Genomic DNA, 27,995 nt, shown 5'->3' on the forward strand with positions numbered 1-27,995 from the left:
CACAAGGCACACTGAGACTGAAACCCACTTGCAGTGCAAGAACCACAAGCAGGACTACGAAGCCGGGAGTAAAAGTACCAACAATATATTGGAGCTCGTAAAGGAAAGACAAGAACACATATTCTGTTTTCAGGACTTTTTGGAGCTCCAATATACAATCAATTCGAAATGTGGCTATAGTCAGTTTATCTGGATATAGCAACAGAGAAAAGTTGGTAGTACACTCTTTGGAGTTTGGTCAGAGTCTTTTAATTTGACATTTGCTTGTGGAAGTGGACACTGCTCTAGAACTTTGGATCGATCCGACACAGTCGGGTCTGGACTTGCCATTTACAGTTTCTGCTGTCGCCCCTTGCTGAACGTTTTGGCCCGAACATTCTTCGATGACAACATGAAGACTTCGAAAGTTGCTTCCTGAATCCAGCTCGAGTAACTGTGGACCTTTGAATGGAGAGTGTGCACTAATAGAACGTTCTTAAGGTACGGTAGTAGCCTATTCTATTGTTTGATTCATTTTATCGTGTTTTGTTGCTTTGACCGTTTAATATTGTGCTTGGTCAATTAGTGCTTGATGAAATAGTTGGTATTCCAAGTACATTATTATCTTTGTCTTGATGTGTTTACATGGAAGCTTATGTGAGGAAGTTGTCTCTGCATATGTGAAAACCCGCTAGACTTCGGGAGAGTTGAGGTACTGGAATGCATCAGTTTCTTCAGTGCAGCGCCAGGCGCATTGAGACTCAGTCGGTTGTAAATGGTGCTGAACAATAACCTTTTGACTCGGTCGCTGTCCATGGTGCTGAACACGGAATGTCGGGTTCAGTCTAAAGCTCTGTCAAAGTCTTTCCGTTTGTCTGCGATCGTCTTATTGGTGCAACATTGTGACTTCAGAACACATTATTGCAGCAATCTGCACATTGGATTCATGATTAGCCTACAACAACACGACACAACATGAGGAGCTGTATGCATGTGAAACAAGCTTGCAAATGCAAATCATTTCAACCGGTCTTACACGTATTGCTCCATGTCCTTTAGGTTATTTTTCTAGGAGCCAAGGAACTATCATTCCACCTTGTGAATAGCCGTCCTGATCCATTTAGGCAGCACGGACCTGAACGGTATATGTTGCATTACATGATCCCAAAAGATCTTCCACATATCAATGATGTCATGCAATGACTTTACCCTTGGAGATACTGTATCAACTTGATGACTCCATTGTAAGTTTTCACACAGCCGGGAAATATTTCTCAATGTCCCTGCGCACTACATTTCATTTCATATAGAGTTACTTTACAGACACGGACACAGACAGAAGTCATAAGAAACCGTGTGCAATGAGCTTGTCAATTGGAAGTGATTTTGATGACAGCATGAAGTTGTATCATGTTTATCATGAATGTCAGACATAAACATTTCTGCCGTGGGAGTGGTGATATATTCATCAACAGGTTGCTCTACCAAAGTTTCTCAGTGTTCCGCGATATGGTTCCTTTTAACGGTTCAATATTTCCAACTGTCATGGTCATACCCTGCTGAACTCTGATGAATCTCTGAATTTGATTTGAGTTAATAATGTCTGATAAGAACCTATCATTTGATAATGCAGCATTTGCTATTGCTTGAATAAAGAATAGCACATACTGTATAGCAATGATTTCATGGTTACCATTTCAGTTTTTTGTTTATTCAACGACTATGAAACTAGAAAAACACTTCATAATCATCAAACAGTGTCTACTGGCTTTGATGACCTTCTTAATGCATGATATCAGTGCATGTTGTTTTGGCATGACGAAGGCGTTCATGTTACGCTTTGGAACTTAAGACACATGGATGACTTGTTTTCAAATCAAGAATTTCATTTGCTAACTGGCTGTCTGCTGGCATTGTACAGCATTCACCTCCAAAAGTGCATTTGGAAAACACACACACACACACACAAACACACACGTTTGCCACAGAAACTGATTTGACTCTCACCGTAGGTCTCCAAAACAAAGGGGGACTTTTAGAGGCAGTAATGCTTTATAATGTGAATAATTAGGATACATGCGTTAAAGTGCTAACAAACAAGTCCGCTCTCATAGAAAGACACAGGGGGGGGGTACACTTGGATGGAAACAGGCATATTTAAAGGATGCCAAAACCTGAGTGACATTTAGTGTGGGAGAGAGCCTTTCTCTCACACCCATCACAAGTGGGTCTAAGAGCTCATGTAGTCTTGGGCTGTGTTGATTTTCCTCGTCAGCACCCTTTTTCTTGTGGTGTCACATGAACTTGTAAAACGAGAGCCAAACGGCCACAGAGTTTAAGGATGGTGCCCTGCATGTGCCTGCCTTGGTTTGCACATGGCACGCAATTGAAGAGATACAGCGTGAGCCTTTTCATTAACTTGATGGCACTGAGAGCAAAAGGGTTTTTGCTTCCTTCAAGTTTTTACTTTTGCCATGAAAGTCAGCAGAAAGAGAGCAATCTTACAGAATGACCGTCCCTCCCACGTTCCCCTCACCATTCCCCCACTCCCCCACTCCTCCCCTAGGGCTTCTACCACAGATGGTTCAGTTTCAGATGGCTTTCTCTTATCTTTCCCTTCTTCAACCTCTGCACAAAAAGATACAAAGTGACAGAGGATTTGGGGACTTGTTGGCCACCTGCGGCAGCTGTGTCCTTCATTTGCTGCATGTTATCGTTTCAGAAGAGCCAAGGAGATGTCCCTGTGTTAAAACAGTTCATATACAGATTACATGCAGTGCAGAGTAGAGCAAATAACAATGTATTGTCTCTGTGGCAATATGCTGTGACTGCAACTTGTTTAGAGTAGTCAAATACACTGTCAACTGCTCTATGATTGCCTTCAAAACAACCACATACAAAGGGTAATGGTTTCTATGGCAGCACTAGAACTCCTAACCCCCCCCACACACACACACACACACACAGACCTGCACACACACCCTTACTTTCTCACAGCGCTCCATTAGTCATGCAAACAAATGGCCCTTCTGCCTTAAAGCACTTCTTCTATCTCTGTAGATCCCCTGTGAAGTCTTGAATCATTGTACAACTTCCACATGTTGTACACAGTCCTAAGTGCACATCCACAGAGAGAAACAGGAGCGTTTTTCACTGGGCTGTTAGTGCTGTTGGATACATGGTGTTATGCAAAGCACATCATCATCTCTTTGATGAAAAGTGGCACTTGAAAACTGTGCATCACAGCACAAACAGAGAGCACCTGATGGTAATTTAGCCTTTTCCTCTCTTCTCAATTTTACAACAATATGCACCAAAAATGTATAACAGCTGTTTCCATAACTACCAACTGCTTACGCCTAGGCTGCCTGTATTTGCAGCAATGTTGTTGTCAACAGCAAGATAGAGCAAGAGGAGGGGAGTAAGAGAGAGACTATAAAGAGAGAGAGAGGCTGTAAATGTGACAGCCGGACATTTTTCCTTTCTCTCCTCAGTTTTCGCCTCACTAGAAGCCCATTCATGGAGCTTCCGGCTGGTATCTGGGAGGCCGAGGGAGGAGAGAGAGCGAGAGACATACTCCCACACAAAGCATAGGTCTACCTCAGAGGGAGGGTATAGGAAGGAGCTTTTTGCAGAGCGAGATGGAGGGGGAAAGGAATGATAGGGTCTAGCTTTAAAAGATGCAGGTGCACCGCTAGTGAGAAAACAAGAGAAGGAGGAGGCCTTGCGGAAGTTTTGCGAGCATTTAATGTTTTCTGCTATATCATTCTGCACCTGGTTATACCTTTTGTTCCTCAACACACCCAATAATGTAGCCAAGACTTTGAGCCCCCTTAGAGACTTACTTATAAAATGTGAATATTCATGAATTACTTAGCATCATTTGGTGGATTAATCCGGTTTCAGGGCTTCTGTGGGCATTAATCACTAGCACAAGAAGACTGGGCTGCCACAGTGACACTTGGCAGAATGAATATCCTTGCCCTGCATGCATGAGACAGTTGTTGCTGAGCAACAGTCTTCTTCTCTCCTTATTCCCTCCTTAGCCCCCAAACGCCCCAAACCCAAGTAGCCATAACACCTAGACATTGTGCAAACTCATCAAGTATAAGGTGCCACATGAAGAGTCCAGCACAGGGACATTGATCTTGTGTGCTCTTTGCTGCAGGGCCAGATAGGGTATTCATATACATGACTTGACAGATACAGATGTAGGATCTTAATTGGAGCCAGTTTGCTACAGAAGGAAGATAACATTGCAGCAACAGGAAGTGTGAATTATTATGTGGAGAGTATAAGTGACTCCAAGCGTTGTCTCCGGTTCCCAATGGCAACGCGCTGGCACAGACGTCAGCCTGACGCACACTGGTTAGCGTTTAGTGGCACATTCCCGTGTGTGGGAGGAAACAGTGAGAGAGGGAGAGAAATTGAGAGAGAGAGAGCAGAGGCTAGCCCGCTGCAAAGGACTGTAATTGCAGGTCCACACACTGTTATTATACTCTGGACCCTCAGTTCATTTGTTCATTGGAGAGATCTGATGCTGCACAGAAATGCACAGTAATGCTAATCACAGGCTCAGTACTCAAGGTGGGGATAAAAAAAAAACATTTCACCTTTATTTATACAGGTATGTCAATTAAGTAAATGAAGACCAAATATGTATTAACAATGACAACATGTGCAGGTTGCAATGCGTATAATCATCATATGAAAATCAAATATTAGTTAGTTCGGAAAAATTCCTGAATTTACCATTGGACTGAGGTTCGTATTGGTAGTTGTTGATCAGAGAATTGTTACGCTTAGTGACCTGTCATGTTTCATTTTTTTGTCTCCCCTTTATCCAACAGACACATCTTTGACACATGACTGTCTGTCTGTCCCACTGAAGCCTTTGAGCCCCATCTAATTCCTCAGAGACTAAACCAACAAGGACCAAGCAACCGAAGTCACATCGCAAGAAATTGCATAAATAGAGGAGAGAGAAAAGAGTGAAATCGATTTGTGTCTCCTCGAAACATCCTCTCAAAGCGACCACACAATGACGTGGTCACCTCCCCAGTCCGGGCCCTTTGTGGCCCTTTTGGCCCTTCTTTTCCTCGGTTTGACTTCCAGCGTCCCTTCCGGCCCGGCCTCTGATACCTGCGCCTCCCTGGAGCAGAGCCGCTTCTTCGGGCTGTTCTCTTCGACCGCCAACCTGCCCTCCACGCCGTGCTCCTGGACCCTGCAGAACCCAGACCCTCGCCGCTACACCGTCTACATGAAGATCACCAAGCCCACCGACTCCTGCCTGCCCCGCCAGGTCAAGACCTTCCAGTTCGACTCCTTCATCGAGACCTCTCGCACCTACCTGGGTATGGAGAGCTTTGATGAAGTCGTCAGATTGTGCGACGCTTCAACTTCTGTAACCTACCTGGAGTCCAGCAAGCAGTTCCTGCAGCTCCGCAAGGTGGCGCCAAGACACGGCCTGGAGATTGTGGAGGGAGAGAGCAGCGGTGAGTTCAAGGCCGAGTTCCTGGTGGTGGGCAAGAGGAACCCCAGTATGCCAGCCTGTCAGAAGCTGTGCCAGTGGCTGGAGAATTGTTTGTCCACCAGCACCCATCTCAACCCCTGCGGCATCATGAACACCCCCTGCCAGTGCTGGGAGACCCCCGTCAGGAAGCCCGGCGGCTGCTACCGTGGAGGCGTCTACCTGGAGAAGTGCATCCCAACCCCCCGAGACACTGGACGTGAAATTGTACGCGACGCCGAGATCATAAGTGAGTAGAGTTACCACCATTTAATCTGCTAATTGTGTTATGCTCAATGTCCATGACTCCAACATGTTTGTTTTTGTTAAGAGTATAGAGTCTAGACTAGATCTCTGTCTGGCAGATTGGAGACATGTTCCCTTGGAAGCACAAGCTGATTCCAACTCATCAACCCTACCTCACTCTCCATGTGGTTGAGATGCCCCCCTTTGCTGATATAGAGAATGTGGGGTTCTGATAAAGATGTGCTTTTTGCTGCCCCAGTATCATAAGGCGTAAATGAAGGGTGTTTAGTAAGAGACTGTGGGGCTCCTTAAGGGCTAAATGGTCAGATAGCTCCCAATGCACATGTGTTAGCTTGCCTTTTTGTTTTCTTGGATGGCGGACATGTTTACTGGCTCTTTGCTGAGGGATTGAGGGATGCGAGAGATACACACACAGCGTGCACAAAGCCCCCACAGTTAGCTTGCACAGGAAATCGAAGCCAAGCACTTGCAGTAACCGTAGCAACGCTCCAGCCTTGCACACCATGCTTTCCACGGTGCTGGAAAGCAAACAATCATTTCAAATTAAAAAAATGTATCTGGTATGGCTTCTCACAAAGAGCTGTCCTTGTGCATTTCTCAGCTCCCTGACATGCACACTAATTACCCGTTTCTGTTTTTTACATCGAAATCCTTAAGAAAACTTTACCTGAAAAATCTATTTACATTCTTACTGAACTGTAGCAATTTCGATATGTCAGTTTCTGCGCAGTAGAATGAGTTCAGGTCCTTCAGACTATTGTCTCCACATCTACGTACCAGTGTCATCCTCTGTATCATGTGTGCAATGTGCCTCTTCTCTTCTCTCCCGCAGAGGGCTGGAGTGGGTGGGGCCGCTGGTCTGAGTGCAGTATGGAGTGCGGGGGTGGAGTCCAGGTGCGCAGCCGAGCCTGTCAGCCAGAGGATAGTGTGTGTGAAGGCGTGGTCGAAGAGGGGCGGGCCTGCAACCCTCAGCCCTGCATTGGTGAGTCTACCTGTCAACCTAGCTGTCCGTCTGTTTTCTTGTCAGCCTGTATTGCCCAACCTACTGTCTGTCTTTGTGTTGATCTGTTTGTTCAGCTCACTAACCATCCTTTACCTCCACAGGTCAAGTGCACAGCCGTAGCCAAGCCCTGGCTTCCATCGTCGGCCTGAAAAGAGACAACGCTGATGTTCCTATCACTGGAGTTGTGGCCCCTCAAACAGGTGAGACATACATTCTAGGAGGAAAAAATCCAGCTTTAGGAGTAGTTGGAGAGGTGTTTACAATAGCATAATAACCAGTATAATATTGTCAAATTTAAGATACCAGTAGACCATTTGCAGTGTTCGATGTATAGCTTCGATGTCTACCATATTACAAGTGTTACTGCCGCCGAACCTTCAGCGCTGACTCTTTGACCCCTGACCTTTGTAGTGGACGCTGCTGCGGTTGCAGATGAGTGGTCCCCCTGGAGTGTGTGTTCAGTGAGCTGTGGAGAGGGCTGGCAGGCCCGCTCCCGTTTCTGTGTTACCTCCTCCTACAGCACCCAATGCACCGGCCCCCTCCGCGAGAACCGGCCCTGCAACAACAACATGGTCTGCCCCGGTAAGTGGTAGCTCATTTACCGGGGGCCGTGTTTAGGGTGGTGTTTAGGGTGTGTGTGTGTGTTCCTCTAGATAGGTTGGCAACTATGGTAAAGATCACAACCTCCACCTAGTGGATAGCTCATGAAATTGTCCCCTCCCTGAACAGTCAACACCCAAAGACACTACAACTCAGTTACTTACAATGAATTCATATTTATTTTGCGGGCAAATGAACCAAAAATGTAAAAATGTATATTTGGTGACATGGGCTGAATTTTTCCTCTTGTTTTCAGTTGATGGAGCTTGGGACGAGTGGTCCCCATGGAGCCTGTGCTCTTCCACCTGCGGCCGTGGTTACCGTGACCGCACCCGCACCTGCAAGCAGCCCCAGAACGGAGGAGAACCCTGCAAGGGACCCATCAAACAGACCAAGTTCTGCAACATCGCAGTCTGCCCAGGTTAGCCTTAATGCTTACTTAATTATGATGTGTGCCATTTAGCAGACTCTTTCATCCAAAGCAACTTACAAAAGTGAGTGCATACATTTAAGTATACGTGACCCTAGCGGGAATTGATCTCACAACCCTAGCGCCATGCTCTTACCAACTCAGCCACAGGACCACTTACTTACTCATCTTAATGAGAATATCTCTGTCAATGGGGTAGCCTTCAACACCCTCACTGACCCATGTGGGAAGAACTCTGACTGACTAAGATACTTTCACTTTCAAGACTTCTCTCTTCCCTCCTTCCTTTCTACCCATCCTACCTATTCTGACTATGAGTGGTTATCTGGGGAGTCAAATATTAGTTTGTCATCACAACTGACGAACTGTATCTGCAGAACAAATGCCTGCAGGGCTTAGTCATGGGCGGTACAGGCATTGAGTAATACACTCCTCACTCACACACACACACCAACATGTCGGAGCTTCAGTTCTCTCTCTGTTGATACATACACACCGCCCACTGACAGTGAGGTGGGTTAGTCCTCTTCTCTCTCTCACCTACGTACATAAATATTTAGTCCGTCTGGTACTTAGATGTTTTTGTAGATATTATAACAATGGCTTTTCATTTGCAATTCCATTTTTCCCTTAGCAAATGACTGATTTTCTGCTGCTCCTCAAAACAGCTGAGTTGGTTAATTTAATGTGCCTTGGCCATGTAGTTTTACACTGTGGACAGCAGATGGCAATATGCTCCACCAAAAGATGGGCGCTGTAAATGACTGTCATAACTTTGGGAAAATCTCATTTCTAAAGTGAATATATATTTCACCTGAAATTGAAGGGGTTTTGAGGACAAATCATCTTTAATAGTCTATTTGACCCAATAAGAAAACACTTACTTTGGCTTCCAAAAGAAATATTTGGGAATATCCAGGAAATCTAAAATGTCATTAACCTTTTTTGTCTCTTTATCCATTAATAATGATTTATTCAATTTCTGACAAATTGTCTTGCCCTTTGGAAAATATTAAATATTTAAATATTACTTTTATTTATTTTTACAAACTGCCTGTCATGTATTTTCATCAGGCCAATTTTCCTCCTTGCATACCAAAGATTAGACAAGGAGGACAGTGCTTAGAGCAGAATTAAAAGTAAAGTGTTGCACTGAATCAAGTCCCCCATCCATTCCCATTAGAACAAAATAAAAAAAGGTTCCTGCTCACCCGTGTAGGCTGAAGGGCTAACTTAACGAGGTGGAACTCTGTGAGCGATGGAATCCGATGTCCTCCAGAGACTCCTGAATTAGGCCTGCCATCCTGTGTTGGGAAACATTGACTGCGTCCTAAATGGCACCCTGTTCCCTATATAGTGCATTACTTTTGACCAGGGCCCATAGGATAGCTATGGGGCTTTGGTCAAACGTAGTGCACTATTAAGGGAATAGGGTGCCATTTGGGACACATCCATTAGAAAAATAGGCCCATCATCTTTCCTCCCATATGATACATTGTATTAGGCCTATGTTGACCTGCATTGAGCAAGCAGTCATTTTTCTCCCTTAAAATACACTACACTTGATCAGGCTCGAACAACTGGTGGTTTTGTGCATCGTTTGAGGAAGGAAATTGGCATGGGAGCCTTTTAGAGTTAGAGACATCTGCAGTGGTGCATGAAGGACAAAACAGAACAGAGTTTGGGCCTTCACTGCTACTCAGTCTCAAAGTAGGACATGTTCAAATGTTAATAGCATCTTTGTGCCATGATGATTACTATAATGGCCCGAGGTTTGATGGTGTCCTAATTCTCCACCTCCCTCTCTGGTTCCCTCTAGTGGATGGTGCCTGGAACGAATGGTCTGGTTGGACCACCTGCTCCACCTCTTGCTCCAATGGCACCAAGCAGAGGACACGTGAATGCAACGGGCCGTCCTACGGAGGTTCGGAGTGCCGTGGTGACTGGCGTGAGACCAATAACTGCTTCCTGAAGGATTGCCCAGGTAGATAGCTTGCAACACCAAGTTTGAAACGGAAACCTCTTTTGTCATAATAACTCTTCAACTAACCAGTTCCAGGGGTAGTCTATGGGTGAAAGGCCACTGCCTACTGGTCAGTCTGTTCAGGGTCAAGGGGTAACATTGTGTTTTGTCTCTCTCTAGTTGATGGACGCTGGTTATCATGGAGCTCATGGGGAAGCTGCAGTAAGACCTGTGGGGGAGGAAGCCAGCAGAGACAGAGGATGTGCGAAGGACCTTACTTCAGTGGAGAGACTTGCCCTGGAGAGAGAGGAGAGCTGAGACGCTGCAATGAGAAAAGATGCCCAGGTCAGTGAGTCAAAACAAACATGGCTGACATACAATTAAATGGTTCAACACAAAACAAAACTATTCAAATACAACTTGACTAGAGAAAACCAATAAATACTTTGATTCAATGCACCAAAATGTGTAACCAAGTCTCCCTCTCTTCTTTTCAGAACCCCATGAGATCTGTCAGGAGGAGACCGATGGTGATGTTGTATGGAAGAGAACCCCAGCAGGAGATATGGCAGCCGTGACCTGTCCTACAGACTCCACCGGTACAGTACATTAACACATGGAGCACATTATTTTTTATAATACATACATTTACTTCACTTCAATGTACATGTACTTCACATGTTTAAGTAGTGTAATCCTCCCTGTGTAAGATCATGCTGACCTCCAGTACTCCGTTGTACACACAGGCATGATCTTGCGCCGATGCACCCTTGGCGCTGTAGGCCTTGCTTATTGGGAGAACCCGACCCACATCAAGTGCATCTCCAAGAACTACCAGGACATTTCCTTATTGGTAAGTTGACTACGCCAGAAAGGAGTGTCTTGAGATGTATCCTCCAACAAACCTGCTAGTTATGATCATCTGTTGCTGGATCACACAATTAGTAGTCAAACCTCGCAACTCTGAAGACGTTGCCCTTAACTACAAACCCTTAGAGACGGGGCTCATTACAATACCTAATATGATGATAGTTCAAAAACACATCTCCACAGCCTATGATTTCCCAGCGGTGTACTCAAGCTACAGTGTATCAGTACACCAACTAGAGTTTCAATGACCTAGTGTGACCTCTCTACTTATACCCTCCCTTCCCATAGGCCCAGCATGGTGTTGATAAGGCTCAGAAGGGCCTGATGGCTGATGGGATTTCTGAGGTGATCTCCCGGCTGAGGGCCACCTCTGATGAGGGGACCAAGTACAGCGGAGACCTGTTGTCCATCATGGATGTCCTCAGGAACACCACTGAGATCTACAAGGGAGTTGGATACAGCCTGAGCAATGCTGATGTGGAGGTCAGCCTGAAATACTGTTGTTTTTGAATTAAGCATTGAAAACAACATTGTAATGTGCATTGTCACTCACACAGAGTAAGCTATTCCTTTTTGCCATGTGTATGCCCTCACACTCCTCCAGCAAAGTATGATTTGGGCTTTATCAAGTCTAACACCTATCGCTCATATCTCCTTCTCTACAGAACTATGCCCAGACAATCAGCAACTTACTGAAGGAGGAACATCATGACAAATGGGAGGAGGCACAGCTGGTGAGTGTCAAGTTCTGACAGCAGTGTATTTATGCAATGCAACATATGAATAGGTGTGAGTGGATGCTTGTATGACTATGTAACTGAGAAAAAGAGTGGAGGAGAACGTTTTTCTTCCTTTGTCAGGTTTTTGCAACTGTGTGAGGGATGGAGTGGAAGGAGAAAGTTTGGTCTGTGTTGTTGTCACTGTTGTTGTAAGAGTGAGAGTGAATGGGGGGTTGGTCTGTGTTGTTGTCACTGTTGTTGTAAGTGTGAGAGCGAATGGGGGGGGTTGGTCTGTGTTGTTGTCACTGTTGTTGTAAGTGTGAGAGCGAATGGGGGGTTTGGTCTGTGTTGTTGTCACTGTTGTTGTAAGTGTGAGAGCGGATGGGGGAGTTTGGTCTGTGTTGTTGTCACTGTTGTTGTAAGTGTGAGAGCGAATGGGGGGGTTGGTCTGTGTTGTTGTCACTGTTGTTGTAAGTGTGAGAGCGAATGGGGGGTTGGTCTGTGTTGTTGTCACTGTTGTTGTAAGTGTGAGAGCGAATGGGGGGGTTTGGTCTGTGTTGCTGTTGTAAGTGTGAGAGCGAATGGGGGGAGTTTGGTCTGTGTTGTTGTTGTAAGTGTGAGAGCGAATGGGGGGGAGTGGTAACTGGTGGTACCTTATTATCACCCCCAAATAAAGCATTCAGTTCCCTACTAAAGAGTAGACACCAGAGAAAGAACAGGACACCCAGAGACATTTCTGAATATTGATTAAAAAGGAATAGAACATGAGTCATATCAATCCACAACCCCTTGACTTCCCTCACACCATCCTATACTGAAGATAGTGTTAGGGGCATGTTTCCCATAAACAAGGATAGCACACTACCATACTGTTTAACTCATGTGTGTCTCACATGAACCATTACAAATAAGGGATAAGTAGAAATCCATGGAACTTGTTTTTGGCATCTTATGCTCTGGATCAGACGTGCCTCTCATGAATTTGAATGAATCCTCTTGGCGTTTTTATCTCATATATGTCGTAACATTTTGCAATATGTTGATTTTGATACTTGAAAGATGAAAACCCTGTTCAAGTTAACTGTGGCCCCCAGCCTCGTGGATAGGATTACTCAGGTTGTTATCTACATGGCTAGAGAAAGGTAATACATATATTAGTGTGGATAACTCAAGTCACTAATCAAAAGGCCCACATTTCAGGGAACAAAAATGTACGTGTCAAATTGAAGATGAACTGATTATGAACTAGCAGTGTTTCAGTTAGGAGAGAGTTGTCGCTCGGGGCAGAGAGAAAGAACGAGGCAGGCAGGGAGAATCTCAACGCCCACTCTCCAATCTGTGCATCTCCATACCAACCCAAAGACCATGGTCGTTGTCAAGAAGGGACACGTGCACAGACACTGTACATTGTGCAATATGTATCACACAGACGTACACACACCTTTCGCCCACATCGCAATTGTTCTGCGTCAGAGAGACGTAAGAGCCCTCCCTCCCTTCCACAGCAGCCTGCTGACTGATGCCCATGTATGGCCCTCCGGAAGTTAGGAGGCTCCACTGTGGATGATAGTGCTTTTCACTGCTCAGGGACATTAGTATTGTAAAAGAATGAAACAAAGTATGAAAGGCATTACATATACAGTGCGGTATAAGGCCTATACATTATTTTTTTCTCTATATGCACAGCTTAGATAAGCAATGCTAATACCCTCTATGAACAACGAATAGTCTCCCAGCCGGCAAAACTGGCATTGTAATAATGACGCAATTTCAACCAGATTTCAACCAGTTCTGGTTGTAAATGGGTTGAAATGACGTTAATTCAACCGACTTCAAACAATCCCTGGATGTTTAGGATTTCTTTTATATTAATTTACGGTCTCCCCTCCTCCCTTATTCCTTCTCTCTCTCTCCCTCCCTCCTCCGGTCTCTCCTCTAGATGGGCACTAACATCAAGGAGTTCTTGCAGCTTGTCGAGGACTTTGTGGACATGATCGGTATGCAGATGAAGGACTTCCAAGACATTTATGAAGTCACCGAGAATTTAGGTGAGCCACAAATTTTCCCTGCCAGCTGTTCTCTGCTCTTACCCCCAAGATAATGATGATTTGTCTTTACCTTTATCCGGCCACAGAGTGCATCAATCTTAATCATGTCACAAGAGACGTTCTAGATTAGTGGGGTAAATGCATCTGTTATCACTATGACATTTTGGCAGGCCCATTAGTAGCTATCCATCTTCAAGATAGCACAGAACCAGATCATCGAAATATGTCAAAAATACAAATAGATCAACAAAAACAATTCACATGCTTCGAAGATAGTAAAAAGTAGAAAACAAGTGTAGAGTAACAGTGAAATGCTTAATTACGGGTCTTTTTCCAACAATGCAGATTTAAAGATTTTTAAAAATGATATATAGAAATAGTGACACAAAGAATAAATACACAGTGAATAACGAATAAAAATACAGAAAAAATAACATGGCTATATACAGGGTGCACCGAGTCGATGTGCAGGGGTACAAGTAATGTTAAGCTGGATGCAAAGATGCAAAGCTTAACCCCATCCTGCAAGTTACCAATTACGTGGGAAGAAGCTAGAAGCAGATTGGGTTTTACATAAACTCTCAGAAAAGACACACTGTCCAAACTGTAGAACTCACGCTTATTTTTCTCATTGCGTCAGCAATTTCTTGCCATGTCGTCTTGGCTATGGCAAAGGTGACATTCACAATCGCAGTTCACACAGGATTCAGCAGTAACTCCTCCAGACAGATAAAGACATGACGCATGAAGCCATAGCTGTCCTCCGCTTGTTCAGGCGTCAATGAATTGATTCTTCACTTACCAGACCCTAACGGAGTCAATGTATCCTATACACAACATGTATTCCAGGAACACTCTTTAACACAACATCTTATGTCTCTTTTTCTCCTCTCCAGTGTTGAGCATCCATAAGCGCCCCACAACCATGACCACCGACTTCACCTTCCCAGTGAGAGGATGGAGAGGCATGATGGACTGGGTCAGGACCTCAGAGGAGAAGATCACTGTTTCCCGTGATGCTCTGTCCATCGACCAGTCTGGTGAGAATGCCATATGTACTGTAGTTAAAGAGTGTACATTCACAACCACTGATGCATACACAGCTAGTCTGCATATATAAATGACATGCATGTATTATTTGTTTAAGGAAACAGATAGAAGACAGTACAACAAACAGTTCTACCAACTCAAAAAGTCTCAAAAGCTCTTGTCTGTCCCTGTTGACGTCTACCATTTTCTTCTCTCCTAGTGAAACAGTGGAATAATGATAATAATTGTAGGTTTTGTCTGTTACAGAGGGCACCACTGCATTTGTGACCGGGATCATTCTCTACAGAAACCTCAGCTCTATCTTGTCCTTCCAAAGGTAGCCTTCCTTACTGAATGACTGATACTGCTCACTTTTACAGTGCCTTCTAGATATACAGTACCTTGATGAAGGTAGACTGTCCTCAGTTGAAACCTAAATGGGGCTAGGACTCAGTGACTTACAGACATGTGGTTACTCACGGTGAAAAACAACAATATGCAAATAATTTTAGAATTCCCCTGAAGTAGCCAGCCATTGATTGCCATTGAATCAACTACTGGAATTAAACCTACAGTACTTTTACAAAACTGTGCTTTATTTGACCAAATGTCCTGTCTCTTATCCCTTCAGTAACAGCACCGTCCTCAACTCCAAGGTAGTCACAGTTATGGTCAAGCCCACCCCAGGCCTGCTGTCCCCCCCAGTGGAAATCGAGTTCCCCCACCAACATAATGTAAGTTTACTCTGGATAATGGCTCTTCAGAACTACATGTTTTTAACAAGCATCCAACATTTGACATTTCCTGTACACTTGCAGTGCCACAATTACTTTTGAAATCGTGTTAATCTTTAAACCACAAACTTCAGAGTTATACATTAAGTTGCATAAATAAACCTGCGCCATTATGGTAATGAGGAGTGGCGTGAAAGTTAGCGTGAAAAAAAAAAGTTTGATGGTGGTTAGCACCATGCTGTTGCATCTCACACATATGGTGGTGGATGGAGGACTCCAACTGTGCTTCAATTGTGCACCATACGCATTTCCTTTTTCTTAGATCCTTACCCCACCTTTTCTCTTTTCCTAGGACACCATAAATGAAACTTGCATCTCCTGGGATGAGAGTGAAACGTAAGTGGTGACTAATGTTGTTCACATCCCGTTTGTGTATTTCCATTCATAAATGTCCATATTTTCATCATTTTGTCATGCCATTTGGGGATAGTTGATTATTCCCGCCAGCTCAAAGATCCATTCACTCCTGCTTCTGTCATTTTACATGACCATTCACCCTTTAGCTATATAAGTCACTGTGATGCAGTAGTGTTGCATCTCTTGTAATGTCAATCATCTATACTAGCAGGGACAGAGCATCAATAGACCATGTTGACATGACCCATCTCTCTGAGCTTTATTGGTAGCAGCCTCGCTCATCCTCAGAGCCCCCTGTGACACCTTTCACGGATCAACAGGTCATCAGGATCCATTCATACCGCACTAACTAGAGAGGGACACAACACAGAGGCAACATTGAAGTAGTAAAATTTCATTCTAATCATCCAAAGACAATTGGCAACTCTTCTTCTCCCATCTCTCCCGTTGTCATGTTGTCCTTTTAAAGGTTAACAGAGGTTAAAAGGAAGTGAAACATGGACGTTTCAAACAAAATGTTTAGATGCATTTTAATGCATTACGAACAGACCCTGGCATTCTGTTTACCCCCAGCTCTGGATCTCTCACCGTGGGGCTTAGGATGCATGCATCCTAAATAGCACTCTATTCCCTATAGAGCACACTAATTTTGACCATAGCACCATAAGGGACTATTTTGGAGGCAGCCAGCCGTACATTTACATTTAGATTTGTACACTTGTGGATCACAGATAAACACTGCAATGCATTCAACTGAGGCCCTATCCACATCCGAATCCCTTCCCATCTGAGAAAAGCAGCCTAAGTCAAAAGAGAGAAGAAGAAAAAGAGGAAGAGGAGAAAATGTAATTAGCTCATACACTTTCAGAAGGGAGGGGGTACGTGCCTCCAGCTAAATTAGATTAATTTTGGACAGCGGATGTGATTAATGACTAGATGGAGGAGAGGTGGGAATGGTAGAGAGGGAGAGAGGGAGAAGCCCTGGATCAGAGTTTGGGTCAATGTTTACTCTGTGGAGCAGCACTTGTTTGGTTTTGAGGCAGGCTCATGGGGGAGATGCCATGTCAATCCACGCCCAACTGTCTATGCTATGCTATAGACACACAGATTGAGGGCTAGCGCTAAGCTAGGCTAGTCTAGAGTCAGTGTCCACCTCTCAGTGAGATGCTGTTAGCGTTCGATATTAGACATAAGACTCATTCCAAGCTAACCTACTCTGTCTGATCCCCATTCGAAGCTACACAGTCAGATATTTACAGTTAAACAAACCTTTCCGAGGAACAATGCCTCCTAGTCTACCCTCTACTTCACCTTACAACTTCTAACCCATCTGAGCGACCTGAGAAATCTCACAGGCAAGCAGGTAATTAACTGAATTGGATACAGAGCAAAGCCTCCTCTCCCAGATGACTTTCCTGTTGACTACCTACTAGGGACTACTGCCGTTTCCACCTCCCTGCTTTACCTGACAGTGAGATGGCTTATGTCTGGGTAGGAGGGCTGGCTAGGAGGGCTGGCTGGTAGTGGTGTTCTATTTCCACCACAGCTTTTTGCTCCATTTTCCCCCTGACACTCACAACATGTGAAACACTGTGAGGTGGCAAGATCTTCTGCTGCACAGTACGGCCTGATAACTTTACCCCCATGTGACATAAGGATTTTGTCACAGAATATGTGACACGCTTGTGTATCGTCCCTCATTCTTCTATGATGAGGAAAAGGGGTTGTTGCTGTCTGGAGATTGCTGATTACAATGTCTTTTAGTGGTCATTGATGACAAGACTTTTCCCTTTGTCTCAATACCTAAAACTGGATATTCTTGGATGAAAATCCATAGTGGCCATCTTACCTGAGAGTTAACATCATACACCGTAGATATTCAAAAGGTTTAGAGAAGACCCCATGGCAGTCATATAGAGGTCATGTGGTGAAGTGATTCCCATGCCCAAACCATAAGGCCATGCATGGTTTAGCAGAAGGGCACAAATGAAATCCATTCTCATCCACAGAAAACACTCATATTTCTTATTTTACTCATACATTTGAGAAAGTCTGCTGGAAGAAATGCTCTTTTACAATTTCCTCTTTCAGTATATTGACTTTAGGCTTGTTGGGGTCCTCCAGTGTCCACCATTTCATATATACTACTGCTTGTGAAAGATAGTCAAAGAATATAAATTAGACAGATCATTTTTTATGTTTTTGGTATAGCATTAGCGACAATAGTGTTCATCCCGCAGCAGAGCCACCATTTCAGGTGTTAGAACTACTCATTATAACGAAACAGTTTGTCTTGTGAAAACAACAGGTTTATTCTTATATCATTACAGTGTAATAAGAACTTAGATTTGGATCAAACTCACACACATATCACATATCATATCAATCACGTATTAAAAATATACATTCTCATGGTAGAGCATAGCACTTGCAACGCCGGGGTTGCGGGTTCGATTCCCACACGGGGACCAGTATGAAAAATGTATGCACTCACTACTTCTGCTGAATGACTAAAATGTCAAATGTACATTTCAAATTACCATGCAAAACTGAAAGACCTGTGATTTGCTACTACAAATGTTCTGGGCATATTTTATGTGGTCTTATTATATTCTACTCTGACAACTGTTTGGGATGTAGAGGATAATTTGAATCATTTCTCCGAAAAATGTTTCCTCACTCATACATAACCCGCTGTTCTCTTTCACTCTTGCCCTGTGCAGTTCTTCGCTGCTTGGATCTTGGTCTGCGCGTAGCTGCAGAGCGGTCGCTGTTGATTCATTCAGAACCAAATGCGTGTGTGACAGGCTCTCCACCTTCGCCATTTTAGCGCGTCTAAACCCTGATATGGTAAGTGATGCGCCTATTTACCGTGTGTTTCTTTAATGTTAATGTTCGTTTTGTGTGTGTGGTGATAGAATGAAATGTAAACATAGGCGTTGTTTTTCGAATGACTGGGTTTCGCGCTGCCAGCTTCCTCGTCTTTGTCTCCGTGCAGGTAGGTGCCATTGACCATAGTTTTGATAGCCTGGTGATTTTAATGATCAGGTAACTGTGCAACATGCTGATATCCGATAGAAATGACATGCAGTATGTATCAACATAACTGTCGAATAATTGTGATAATAGGCCTAGTCGTTACATTTTAAAGATGGTTTTCAATACAATTTCTTAATCAAATATGTGGAAATTACATATGGCGTGTCTGCGTTAATAATCGGAGGCAATTCTGTGTAATTATTAACAATTGAATGAAATAGACAAATTCAAGTTGAAAAACATAATGCTAAATGTTTTCATTGTAGCCTACAAATAGAGTGAATAGCGGACGTTACAGGCATCACCTGAACAATGTGTATGGTATTCAGGCACTTAGGCTTTTCATCATATTTGAATGTGTTCTACATATATCAGAAATGTGTTTCCATTTGGTCAAGTTTCTTAATTCATTCATTTTGGGTATTCAAATTCATAGGGAGTTGCATTCCATAGTTTTCACAGCATGCACTGACTTGGTGAAACATATACTTTGATTAGTGTATTCATTTTATCAATATGTATAGAGCTCCATTGCGCAAATGCAATGTATAATTTACCCCGTTTAGATTGTGCCTCCATAGCGTTCACTCTCTAGTTGCCCTGGTAACGACTTCTGCGGTGCAAGCTCATCTGTGTGATTTTTTGGTAACTGGGATATTGAGGAAGAACAAACCCCATCCCCTCCCCCTATACAAACCCCCAGGTCAGAGATAATGGTTTACCCATTTGTGCAGTGCTGGTGCTGAGCTTGCTGCAATGAACAAAACCACAGTGACAATCAACAGATGGGACTTGCTATTAAAATTCAGAGAAAAGCATGTGTCTCTCAGATGGCTTTAATTGCGCATACGATTATCTTCCATTCCACTGCAAATATCACATACTAAACTGTGGTGGGCCCAGCAGAAGCATGTCCAAGCCTATACAAAAGCACAGCCAGTAAGTATGCTTGGACTGCATGATTCTGCTGTATCCAGCGGAAGATGCTGCCAATCTGAACATAAGAGATGCAATCTGGGCTTTGTTTGTCTCTAGACCTGTTGTCATCATTTGATTTGTCTCTGTTGTCAGTCTGGAAAAGAGAAAGGCAGCTACAGCGCCCCCTGTGTTTGTGAGACAACGTCAAAAACCAGCCACCCCGGCCAGCTACGCCAATCATTTTGTCCCCCACGGGCTGCATCAAGTCTCTCTGAATAATGGCAAAGATGCTGGCCAATGAGAGGCACACCTCTGGTTGTGCATTGATGGTTCCACCCGCCCCACCATCCTTTGATGTGTACTATAGACATTTTCAATACTGTCCCTCCGCCTGCCAGCTGTATGGGAGAGAACAGCCAGACACTGCAGTGTTTCAGCTCTCATTTGATAAGGTCTGCTTCCTGGACCCTGCACCAAATGAGAACGTGTCTTGGACACATGGTCAAAGAGGCAGGAGTGGCCCACCTAGTTAGTCAGTGAAGATAACCTTGACCAATGGACCCCGATTAGAGCTGTGCGCACTGGGTAATCAAGCCTTATCACAAATGAAAATGCGCACTTAATAGGCACCATAAAGACTTTTTTTGTTGTCCTGATTCTAGGTTTAGGAGAACATGGGAACATTGGGATTCCGTCAAGGGCAAACTCAAGACAGGTTGAATTACAGTTTCATTCAGTAGCCCATGTCGAAAGGCTGCATCAACCCATATAGACAGATAGATAGGGAGGGATATAGTGAAGCTAGCATACTGCTGCCACTGTTATTTTTCTCCCTGGCATTAGCAAGAGGTAGAAGCAAAAGGCAGTTCAGCGCACCCCTTCGCTGTCTGCCATCTGGTTTGGAAGCCTCTGATGTAGTTGGATAGATTTCGAAACAAATTTGCTGTGCTAATTTAGTATTTGGCTGCCTTAGGCGGTGTTTGCCAGCTGTGCAGGGATATGAGGTAGGTCCACACAGAGAGCAGATAGCGACAGAGACAGCCTTCCCAGGCACCGCATTCATCCCCATTTTAGCCTCTCAGACATTATCTGCAAGGCCAAAGCCGTAACCATTTTACCTTTCAACTACAAAGTGACGTCCCAAGGATCCCAGATAGCCAATTTATTGTCTTCCTTAGCATTTAGCTCGCTTTATAAGGGCCACAATTCCTAACCCCTATCAAAATGCCTAGTTAGACTCTTCGCTTATGAAGAAGGCTTCCACCTTGGGTGCCTGGACATGATTGGTCCGCGTTTCATTTGCACCCCGGTGATGCAGATTAATCTAAGGTGTTCAATTAACTCAACCCCCACAAAAGATATCAAAGCAGGGGGACGGTAGGCGAGGCAATAAGCCCCAGCCAGTTAGCTGGTGGGTGCGGGTGGGGGCCACTGGCTCCCTCTCATCAGTACTGGTGCCCTCGTGGGCCCCACAGGTGAGTCAGCAACAGGGCTAACAGGGGCGCGACATCCTCCCGTGTGCCCGCCGCCGGGAGTTCAGTGTGCCAGGGCTGTCTGACAATGGTGGCACCTCCGATGGCTCTAGCAGTGCTCTAAGCTCCTGTCAGAGACGTGGGAGGGCAGGGGGTGTCCGATGAATGCACGGGATAACAGTCCACCTGTCCACTGCAGGGAGGGGTGAGAAGATACTAGGCACACACACAGACACTGTAAAAATCCCCTCATAGAAAGACACAACAGCATATAAATCTATGCAGATATCAGCTTGTAAGGATGGGTGGAGATACGTAGAAGGTTACTACTGCAGCTATAGTGCTGTCGCACCACAATGGCAGGAGAAAATAACAGCAAGCCACCATGCTGAAATACCCAGGATATTTCTCTCTCTCACCCTCTGCTTAGTAGCGGGAGATATATGTTCTGTATCCTTCTCGCCTCATTTGCTGGTTCAAAAGCTCAATGGGGAAACGCAGTGACCTCGGCTGAGTTTCTGGCTCGCCGCTTCATCTTTCTGACACGTTCACCTTGGGGTCACCTTGCCTTAGCAGTGGCCTAATTGTGCCATTCAGTTGTCTGCCTACAGGGAGCCGTCTGCTGTTCCAGATAGCGCAGCAGAGAGCCTGCCCACAAGGCTCACTGCTAGTGTGTGTGTGTGTGTGTGTGTGTGTGTGTGTGTGTGTGTGTGTGTGTGTGTGTGTGTGTGTGTGTGTGTGTGTGTGTGTGTGTGTGTGTGTGTGTGTGTGTGTGTGTGTGTGTGTGTGTGTGTGTGTGTGTGTGTGTGTGTGTGTGTTGTTCATTTTCTGGTGTTAGCCTTTTTCAAGTGGGTGTGTTTGTTGCTGTGCACCGTACTAAGGGAATGCGTTGTGTTGTCTTGTCTCCTCTCTACAGAACATGGATAAGAATCTTCTTCCCTCTGTGACACTCATCGTGGGCTGTGGGGTCTCCTCTCTCACCCTTCTGCTCCTCATCATTATCTATGTCTCCGTCTGGAAGTAAGTGCCCCCTGGAAGCAAAACCACTATTTCACATTTCAGTAATATCATATGTTTTTGTGTGAGCAACACTCTTTGTCTTCCCCCCATCCTCACTCTCTCCATTTCGTCCTCCAGGTATATCCGCTCGGAGCGCTCAGTGATCCTCATCAACTTCTGCCTCTCCATTATCTGCTCCAATGCCCTCATTCTGGTTGGACAAACCCAGGCTCGCAACAAGGTAGGGCACCATTCTAACCAATCCCCTCTCTTCTTTTTCTTCTTTTCTATTGCTTAGACTGACTTCCTGCTTTGAGGCCTTGGGGATTAGCCGCACCACTGACACCGTTCTTCTCTCACTCTCTTTCTCTCTTTCCCTCCTTCCTTCAGGTGGTGTGTGGTGTGGTGGCCGCCCTCCTTCACTTCTTCTTCCTCTCATCTTTCTGCTGGGTGCTGACGGAAGCATGGCAGTCCTACATGGCTGTCACGGGCCGTCTGCGCAACCGCATCATCCGCAAGCGTTTCCTCTGCTTGGGCTGGGGTACGTGCCCTAATAATGGCTTTCTGTCTGTCACTGTGTCTGTATTTCTGTCCAGAGAAATATAATTGCTATAAAGGGCATCCCCATTCAAAGAGTAGAAAAAGTAACTATATTTGTATGAGTCTGTCAATGTGTCTGTTGTTCCTTTTCCAGACTTCACCTAATTCCAACCATCTTTGGACATTCTAACTGCATGTTTTCCTCCCTTTCTGGCATGTTGTCTTCTCGTTCAACCTTAACTCTGTTCCTTCTCTCCCCCTCTGTCTTATAGGACTCCCTGCTCTGGTGGTGGCTGTGTCTGTTGGATTTACCAAGGCTAAGGGATATGGCACCGTCAACTAGTACGTTGAACCTCAATCTGTCTCTTCCTCCTCACCTCTCTCTCTTTCTTCTACCTCTCTCTCTCTCTCTAACTCCCTTACCCTAGCTCATGTAATAATGGCTCTTGTTCTGTCTGTTCCCTGTAGCTGCTGGCTCTCTCTGGAGGGTGGACTCCTCTACTCGTTCGTTGGGCCCGCTGCTGCTGTTGTTCTGGTATATATCCCTGTATATCTAAAATATATATATATATTTTTTGAAACCTTCAAATACTTATGAATGAATGCTTTTACCATGCATTATCTTATGACATATAGTAGTTAAACCAATGGCTACCCATTGTTAAACATACTGTTAACCACAGTTAAACCCATTGCTCACTACAATTGTCTCACTCACTGTGTCTTTAACTTCTTTTGAACAGGTGAACATGGTAATTGGCATCCTGGTCTTCAACAAACTGGTGTCCAAGGACGGCATCACCGATGTCAAACTGAAGGAGCGAGCGGGAGCGTCCCTGTGGAGCTCCTGCGTGATTCTGCCCCTGCTGGCCCTCACCTGGATGTCCGCTGTCCTGGCCATGACCGACCGCCGCTCCGCTCTCTTCCAGATCCTCTTCGCTGTCTTTGACTCCCTGGAAGGGTTCATAATTGTCATGGTGCACTGCATCCTGCGTAGAGAGGCAAGCACAACTTTTTCAAGTATTATTTTTCCTATGTTTTGGTTTGTATTGAGGGGTGTTCTGAAAGAGTACATCAGAATGTAGCTGACTGTTTGGTCATTTTGCCACCGTTCTAATAGGTCCAAGAGGCAGTGAAATGCAGAGTTGTTGACCGTAAGGACGATGGCAATGGAGATTCTGGCAGTTCCATCCAAAATAGCCACCACACCCAGCTCATGGTGAGTGTCTTTGGTTATGCTTATGTCTTGAATGAAATCATTATGAACGATTGAATCGTGTGTTTTCAATGTAAAAGTTTTTAATAAATACTAAGAAACCTTCTCTTTGTATTTTTTTGCAGTCTGATTTTGAGAAGGATGCTGAATCCAACAGACCCGGTGAGTGTCTTTCCTTTCATTACCCCCCCTAACCATTTTTCCATTCACTTACTAAAATGCCGTTCATTCCTGAAGGGCATAGGGCCTTTATTTGTCCATTTAGAATTAAGATATTTTAGAGGCGTGTTGCTACTTAAAGAAAACATTTCAGCACAACCTTTGATTATTTCTGAATCTATTATTTACCTTTGACCATCCTTTCAATCAATGGGAATCAACAGAAATGCCCAGCATGATTGTACTGTAAGTGCACTATCTTACCTATTTTCCCCCACCCCTTCCCTCCTCTCTAATCTAGGTGGTATGAACTCCTCCTGTGAGGAGAAGATGCCCCTCCCACCTCAGCTGCCCCTCCCCATGAGCTCCAACTTCCACACCCTGCCCTCCCACACCACCAAGGCCCACATGCAGGCCGTGCCCGAGTACTCCAGCCACACCCTCACTCTGAAGAGGGAGAAGAGTTGGCTGCATGGCGGCATGGACCCGTCCTCCTGCGGGAAACCCATTTATGTGTGCGACGGTGAGCTCTTCCAGCAGCTGGATGCAGACCTGGTGTGCGGCCAGGCGGAGGGGAGCTGCCCCGACGGTAGCGGCTACTTGCTCCTGCCCAACACCACCTCCACCCTTCGCAAGGCCAAAGAGGACCCGTCCAAGTACAACATCAGCGTGGAGCAGCTTCCACAGACCAGGCTGGTTCATCTCAGTGGGCCCTTCGCTGAGCCCCAGGCTGCCTTCGGACTCAAGACGCTACCGTCCGACCGGGTCAGCGTGTCCTACTCGGAGAGGGACTCTCCCATCCAGAACATCCACAACATGTCCAGCGAGTCTCACATCACCCACAGCAGCCTGGGAGACACCTTCGACTCTATGAACTCCATGATGTCCAAGAGCGAGACCATCTCCACACTGTCCATGAGCTCCCTGGAGAGACAGAAGTCCCGTTATGCTGAATTAGATTTCGAGGTATGTATCTTTTGTAACCAACAAAAAGTTATTATATAACAAATACTGTATTATCATGTTAACAGCACATCTATAAACTTGTAATAAACATGTAATAATGTCAAAGAGCTACATTTAAGCAAACTCAAGTGCATGTTTGTATATTAACCAATAATCTAGATAGAATTCATCAGTAGCTAAATTCAATTTGTCTAAAATTCAGTCATTTTGTGCCATTTGCTGACCTACTATTCCTTTTCCCATGTGTCCCGTAGAAGATCATGCACACAAGGAAACGTCACCAGAACATGTTCCAGGACCTCAACAGGAAATTACATCATGCTGAGAAACAAGACAGAGAGTCCCCTGCTTCAGACAGCAAGGTAAATAATCATATAGAAATCTATTTTACAGTGTACGTAAAGATTCACATAGTTATTTTATTGAAGATAAATACAGTAGAAAATAAATGGGTAGTCGCTAGGCTAGACAATGTTAACCAAAAGAGAGAGAGACCATTCCAAGCCGAGGAACATCTTTAATCAGATTCGTCATGCAGACATGCTGAGTCTTTATTTACATAAGAGTATTGTTCTTGAAGAAAACTTGACCTCAGCAAACCACATTGACCTCAGCAAACCCCTTTCACCTCAGCTGTTAATTGCATTAACAGTCTTTTAAGATAATTACTTAAACTATGCATTTTTGTCTTCTTTCTTACAGTCTGTGAGATGGAGTGTGTCCTCTGGAGGAAGTGACAAAACAAACCACAGCGTGAGTCCTATTACCCATACTGGTCTAACTTTCTGAATACACCTTTTTAGGCATTTTAAATAGGGCATACTCTGCATTGCAATGCACCACTAGCCCCCAGTATAAGAGGAACAGTTAATGCACATTACACAATTATATTGGGATTTTTAAGTTACCTTAAAGGTAGTTAGTTAATGGCTTGACAGTTGGTGGATTAAACAAGGAATACTACAATGAATGACCATCATCCAGATTCACAATTTTCAAAAAAATATAGGTCCAGCTTTATTGCATTGAACATACCGAATCTAATGTGGTGATACAAATACTCATGGCCTTCCACTTTTCACCTCATCAGGACAAGCAGCAGCAACAGGTGGAGAGACCCTGGGATGGGGTCCAGAGGACGCAACATTCACCGCCTGCCTGGGTGCGGAAAGACCTAGAGCCCCTGGCCGTGTCGCCCCTGCATATGCAGCAGGTGGAGTGGGAGAAGGCTGGAGCCACCATCTCAATGGTCAGCCAGGACATCATTGACCTGCAGACGGAGGTCTGAGAGGATGAGCCTGAGATTGTTCCTTATAGTTCAAACTCGGTCACCTATTCTATTGGTTTGGGGAGAAGAAGAGCCATGGATCCACATGGAGAGAGGAGAGGAAGCCAAGAACGAACAAGCGAAGAGAGGTAGGGGAAGAGAGAGCTGAGAGAGTGCTGAACCCAGAATACATGTCTACAAACCCTCGACAGGAGAAAGATGGAGAGAGATGAAAGGAGGGAAGCTATTGTGTTGTCAAGATTTGTTTTCCAGCAAGGACATGATAATGAGCAACACTAGAGAAGCAGTTTGATATTGACTGGTGGTTAGTGTCAGATAGTGACGGAAGGTTCCAAGGACTGGTTCTGGTTCTGTTTGTGGTCTGACCACAGTGGTTTCCTTTAATCTTCCGACTGGTTTCAAGAGAGGTGTGGTCGACATGGTTAACATGCGGTCAACAGGCCACTTCGACTCGTTTTAAAACAGTGGGTTTCACTCTACCCCTGAGCTCTAACCAAACCGAACATTTGTACTTTTGTGTTTGCTGCCAAGGCATCTTCCAAGTTAGCTAGGACAAGGCAAGAAGAGACAACTGGACTCCCATCAGACTTGGTGTCTGAACTCAACGCTGTGGTTTATGGACACACCCTTTAATTGCTGTGTTGTAGCTATTATTTTCTCGCTTCGCCAGGAAGTGCATCTAAAGAGCTGCAAAGACTCTTCCATGAGAACTCTCTTCTTGAGACTATGATGCCTATACTGGAGACAAGGCTTGATCATGCTTACAGAGCAGAACATTATTATTATCATGTTATTATATTATTATTATTATTACCTGTATTTTGTTTTATTGTTTTAGCATCGATCTCAGTTTTCAAAAGGACTGCATAGCATTCAGACAGTCAGCGTGTTGGTGGGAACCCTGGTTATGCCTGTGTTCTGCCTCCGCAGCACATGGCAGGCACCTGGAAGAACATCAAGCTCTGTTACAGGAAGAGCAGTGTATTCTGGGAACTGCTGAGCAGCATCATTAGGAAGTGTTGGACAAAGACCATTAGATTCCCACCTCCAGTTCCCAATAAACAAGAGCCCCCGCTATTGGACCTCTTTTCCTTCCTGCGACACACACAGCCTTGCAGAAAGAGCTCTAGATCCCAGGACTATAAGCTGTGAGGCACTTGCCAATGACATGACTTCACTTCCGCAGTGCCAGCTACAAAGGACTCCGACACAACATCCTTGTGTTTTAAAACCATCAGTGTGAAACTAGTGCAATATGATGGGCGCTTGATGCTCAAGCTGGACTGATATCAGAATTATAAGGCTGGTTTTTCTTAAGATGTTTCAATACTCTTTTATAACATGTTCCTCATATTTACAGAGAATACAGATACTTTGTTGTGTAACAAATATGTATTAGTAATGAAACACATTAATTCAATAGAGGTTTGCTTGTGTTCCGAGTGAAAGCGCAAGACTACAAATTATTTGGAGGTCTGTGATTAGTAGATTATTCTAATTCTAAAAAGCAAATGTTATCTAGAATTAATAATAGCCTATAAGAATATATCTAAAAACAGTGCTTCAGGATAACTGTTTTGACTCCATACCTCACTGTGTGGAGTAACTGAACCTCATGTCTTCTGTAATAGTGTGTTTTTGATAATCTTGTCAATATTGCACTACAGTATGTGCCAAAAATCTTTCCTGTCCCCTATTTCCTTCCTAGCCATAGTGCCCCCCTCTTGTTGTAAATGTATAGTTTTGAGAGCACAAGATGAATGTGATTTTTTGGAATAAAATAAAAACATATCTATATTACTACATGTGAGCTGTCCTTGTTGATACCTG

General features: G+C 44.5%; 1 protein-coding gene across 1 annotated transcript; it reads left to right on the top strand.

The window, feature by feature from the left end:
• LOC112267341 (adhesion G protein-coupled receptor B1-like) lies at window positions 1-27,959 on the top strand. The gene is made up of 30 exons (XM_042295749.1): window positions 1-480; window positions 4,830-5,738; window positions 6,588-6,737; window positions 6,860-6,958; window positions 7,170-7,340; window positions 7,615-7,779; window positions 9,608-9,772; window positions 9,932-10,096; window positions 10,249-10,350; window positions 10,498-10,604; window positions 10,910-11,104; window positions 11,287-11,355; window positions 13,280-13,388; window positions 14,285-14,428; window positions 14,685-14,754; window positions 15,049-15,151; window positions 15,504-15,547; window positions 18,292-18,418; window positions 21,914-22,017; window positions 22,135-22,237; window positions 22,387-22,537; window positions 22,809-22,878; window positions 23,005-23,071; window positions 23,280-23,537; window positions 23,657-23,755; window positions 23,878-23,914; window positions 24,213-24,877; window positions 25,132-25,239; window positions 25,580-25,630; window positions 25,968-27,959. Exons 2-30 carry the CDS (start codon window positions 5,021-5,023, stop codon window positions 26,163-26,165), a joined length of 4,614 nt encoding a protein of 1,537 aa, XP_042151683.1. The 5' UTR covers window positions 1-480; window positions 4,830-5,020; the 3' UTR covers window positions 26,166-27,959.
• The last annotated feature ends 36 nt before the right edge of the window (window positions 27,960-27,995 follow it).

The sequence above is a fragment of the Oncorhynchus tshawytscha genome, linkage group LG13 (genome assembly GCF_018296145.1).
Source record: "Oncorhynchus tshawytscha isolate Ot180627B linkage group LG13, Otsh_v2.0, whole genome shotgun sequence".
Lineage (NCBI taxonomy): Eukaryota > Metazoa > Chordata > Actinopteri > Salmoniformes > Salmonidae > Oncorhynchus > Oncorhynchus tshawytscha.

Bases quoted from the DNA above. Each gene is read 5' to 3' on its own strand.
- LOC112267341 (XM_042295749.1), top strand. From the start codon at position 5,021: ATGACGTGGTCACCTCCCCAGTCCGGGCCCTTTGTGGCCCTTTTGGCC. The intron at 5,739-6,587 runs GTGAGTAGAGTT...TCTCTCCCGCAG, and splicing joins ACGCGACGCCGAGATCATAA to AGGGCTGGAGTGGGTGGGGC. The intron at 14,755-15,048 runs GTAGCCTTCCTT...TTATCCCTTCAG, and splicing joins TCTATCTTGTCCTTCCAAAG to TAACAGCACCGTCCTCAACT.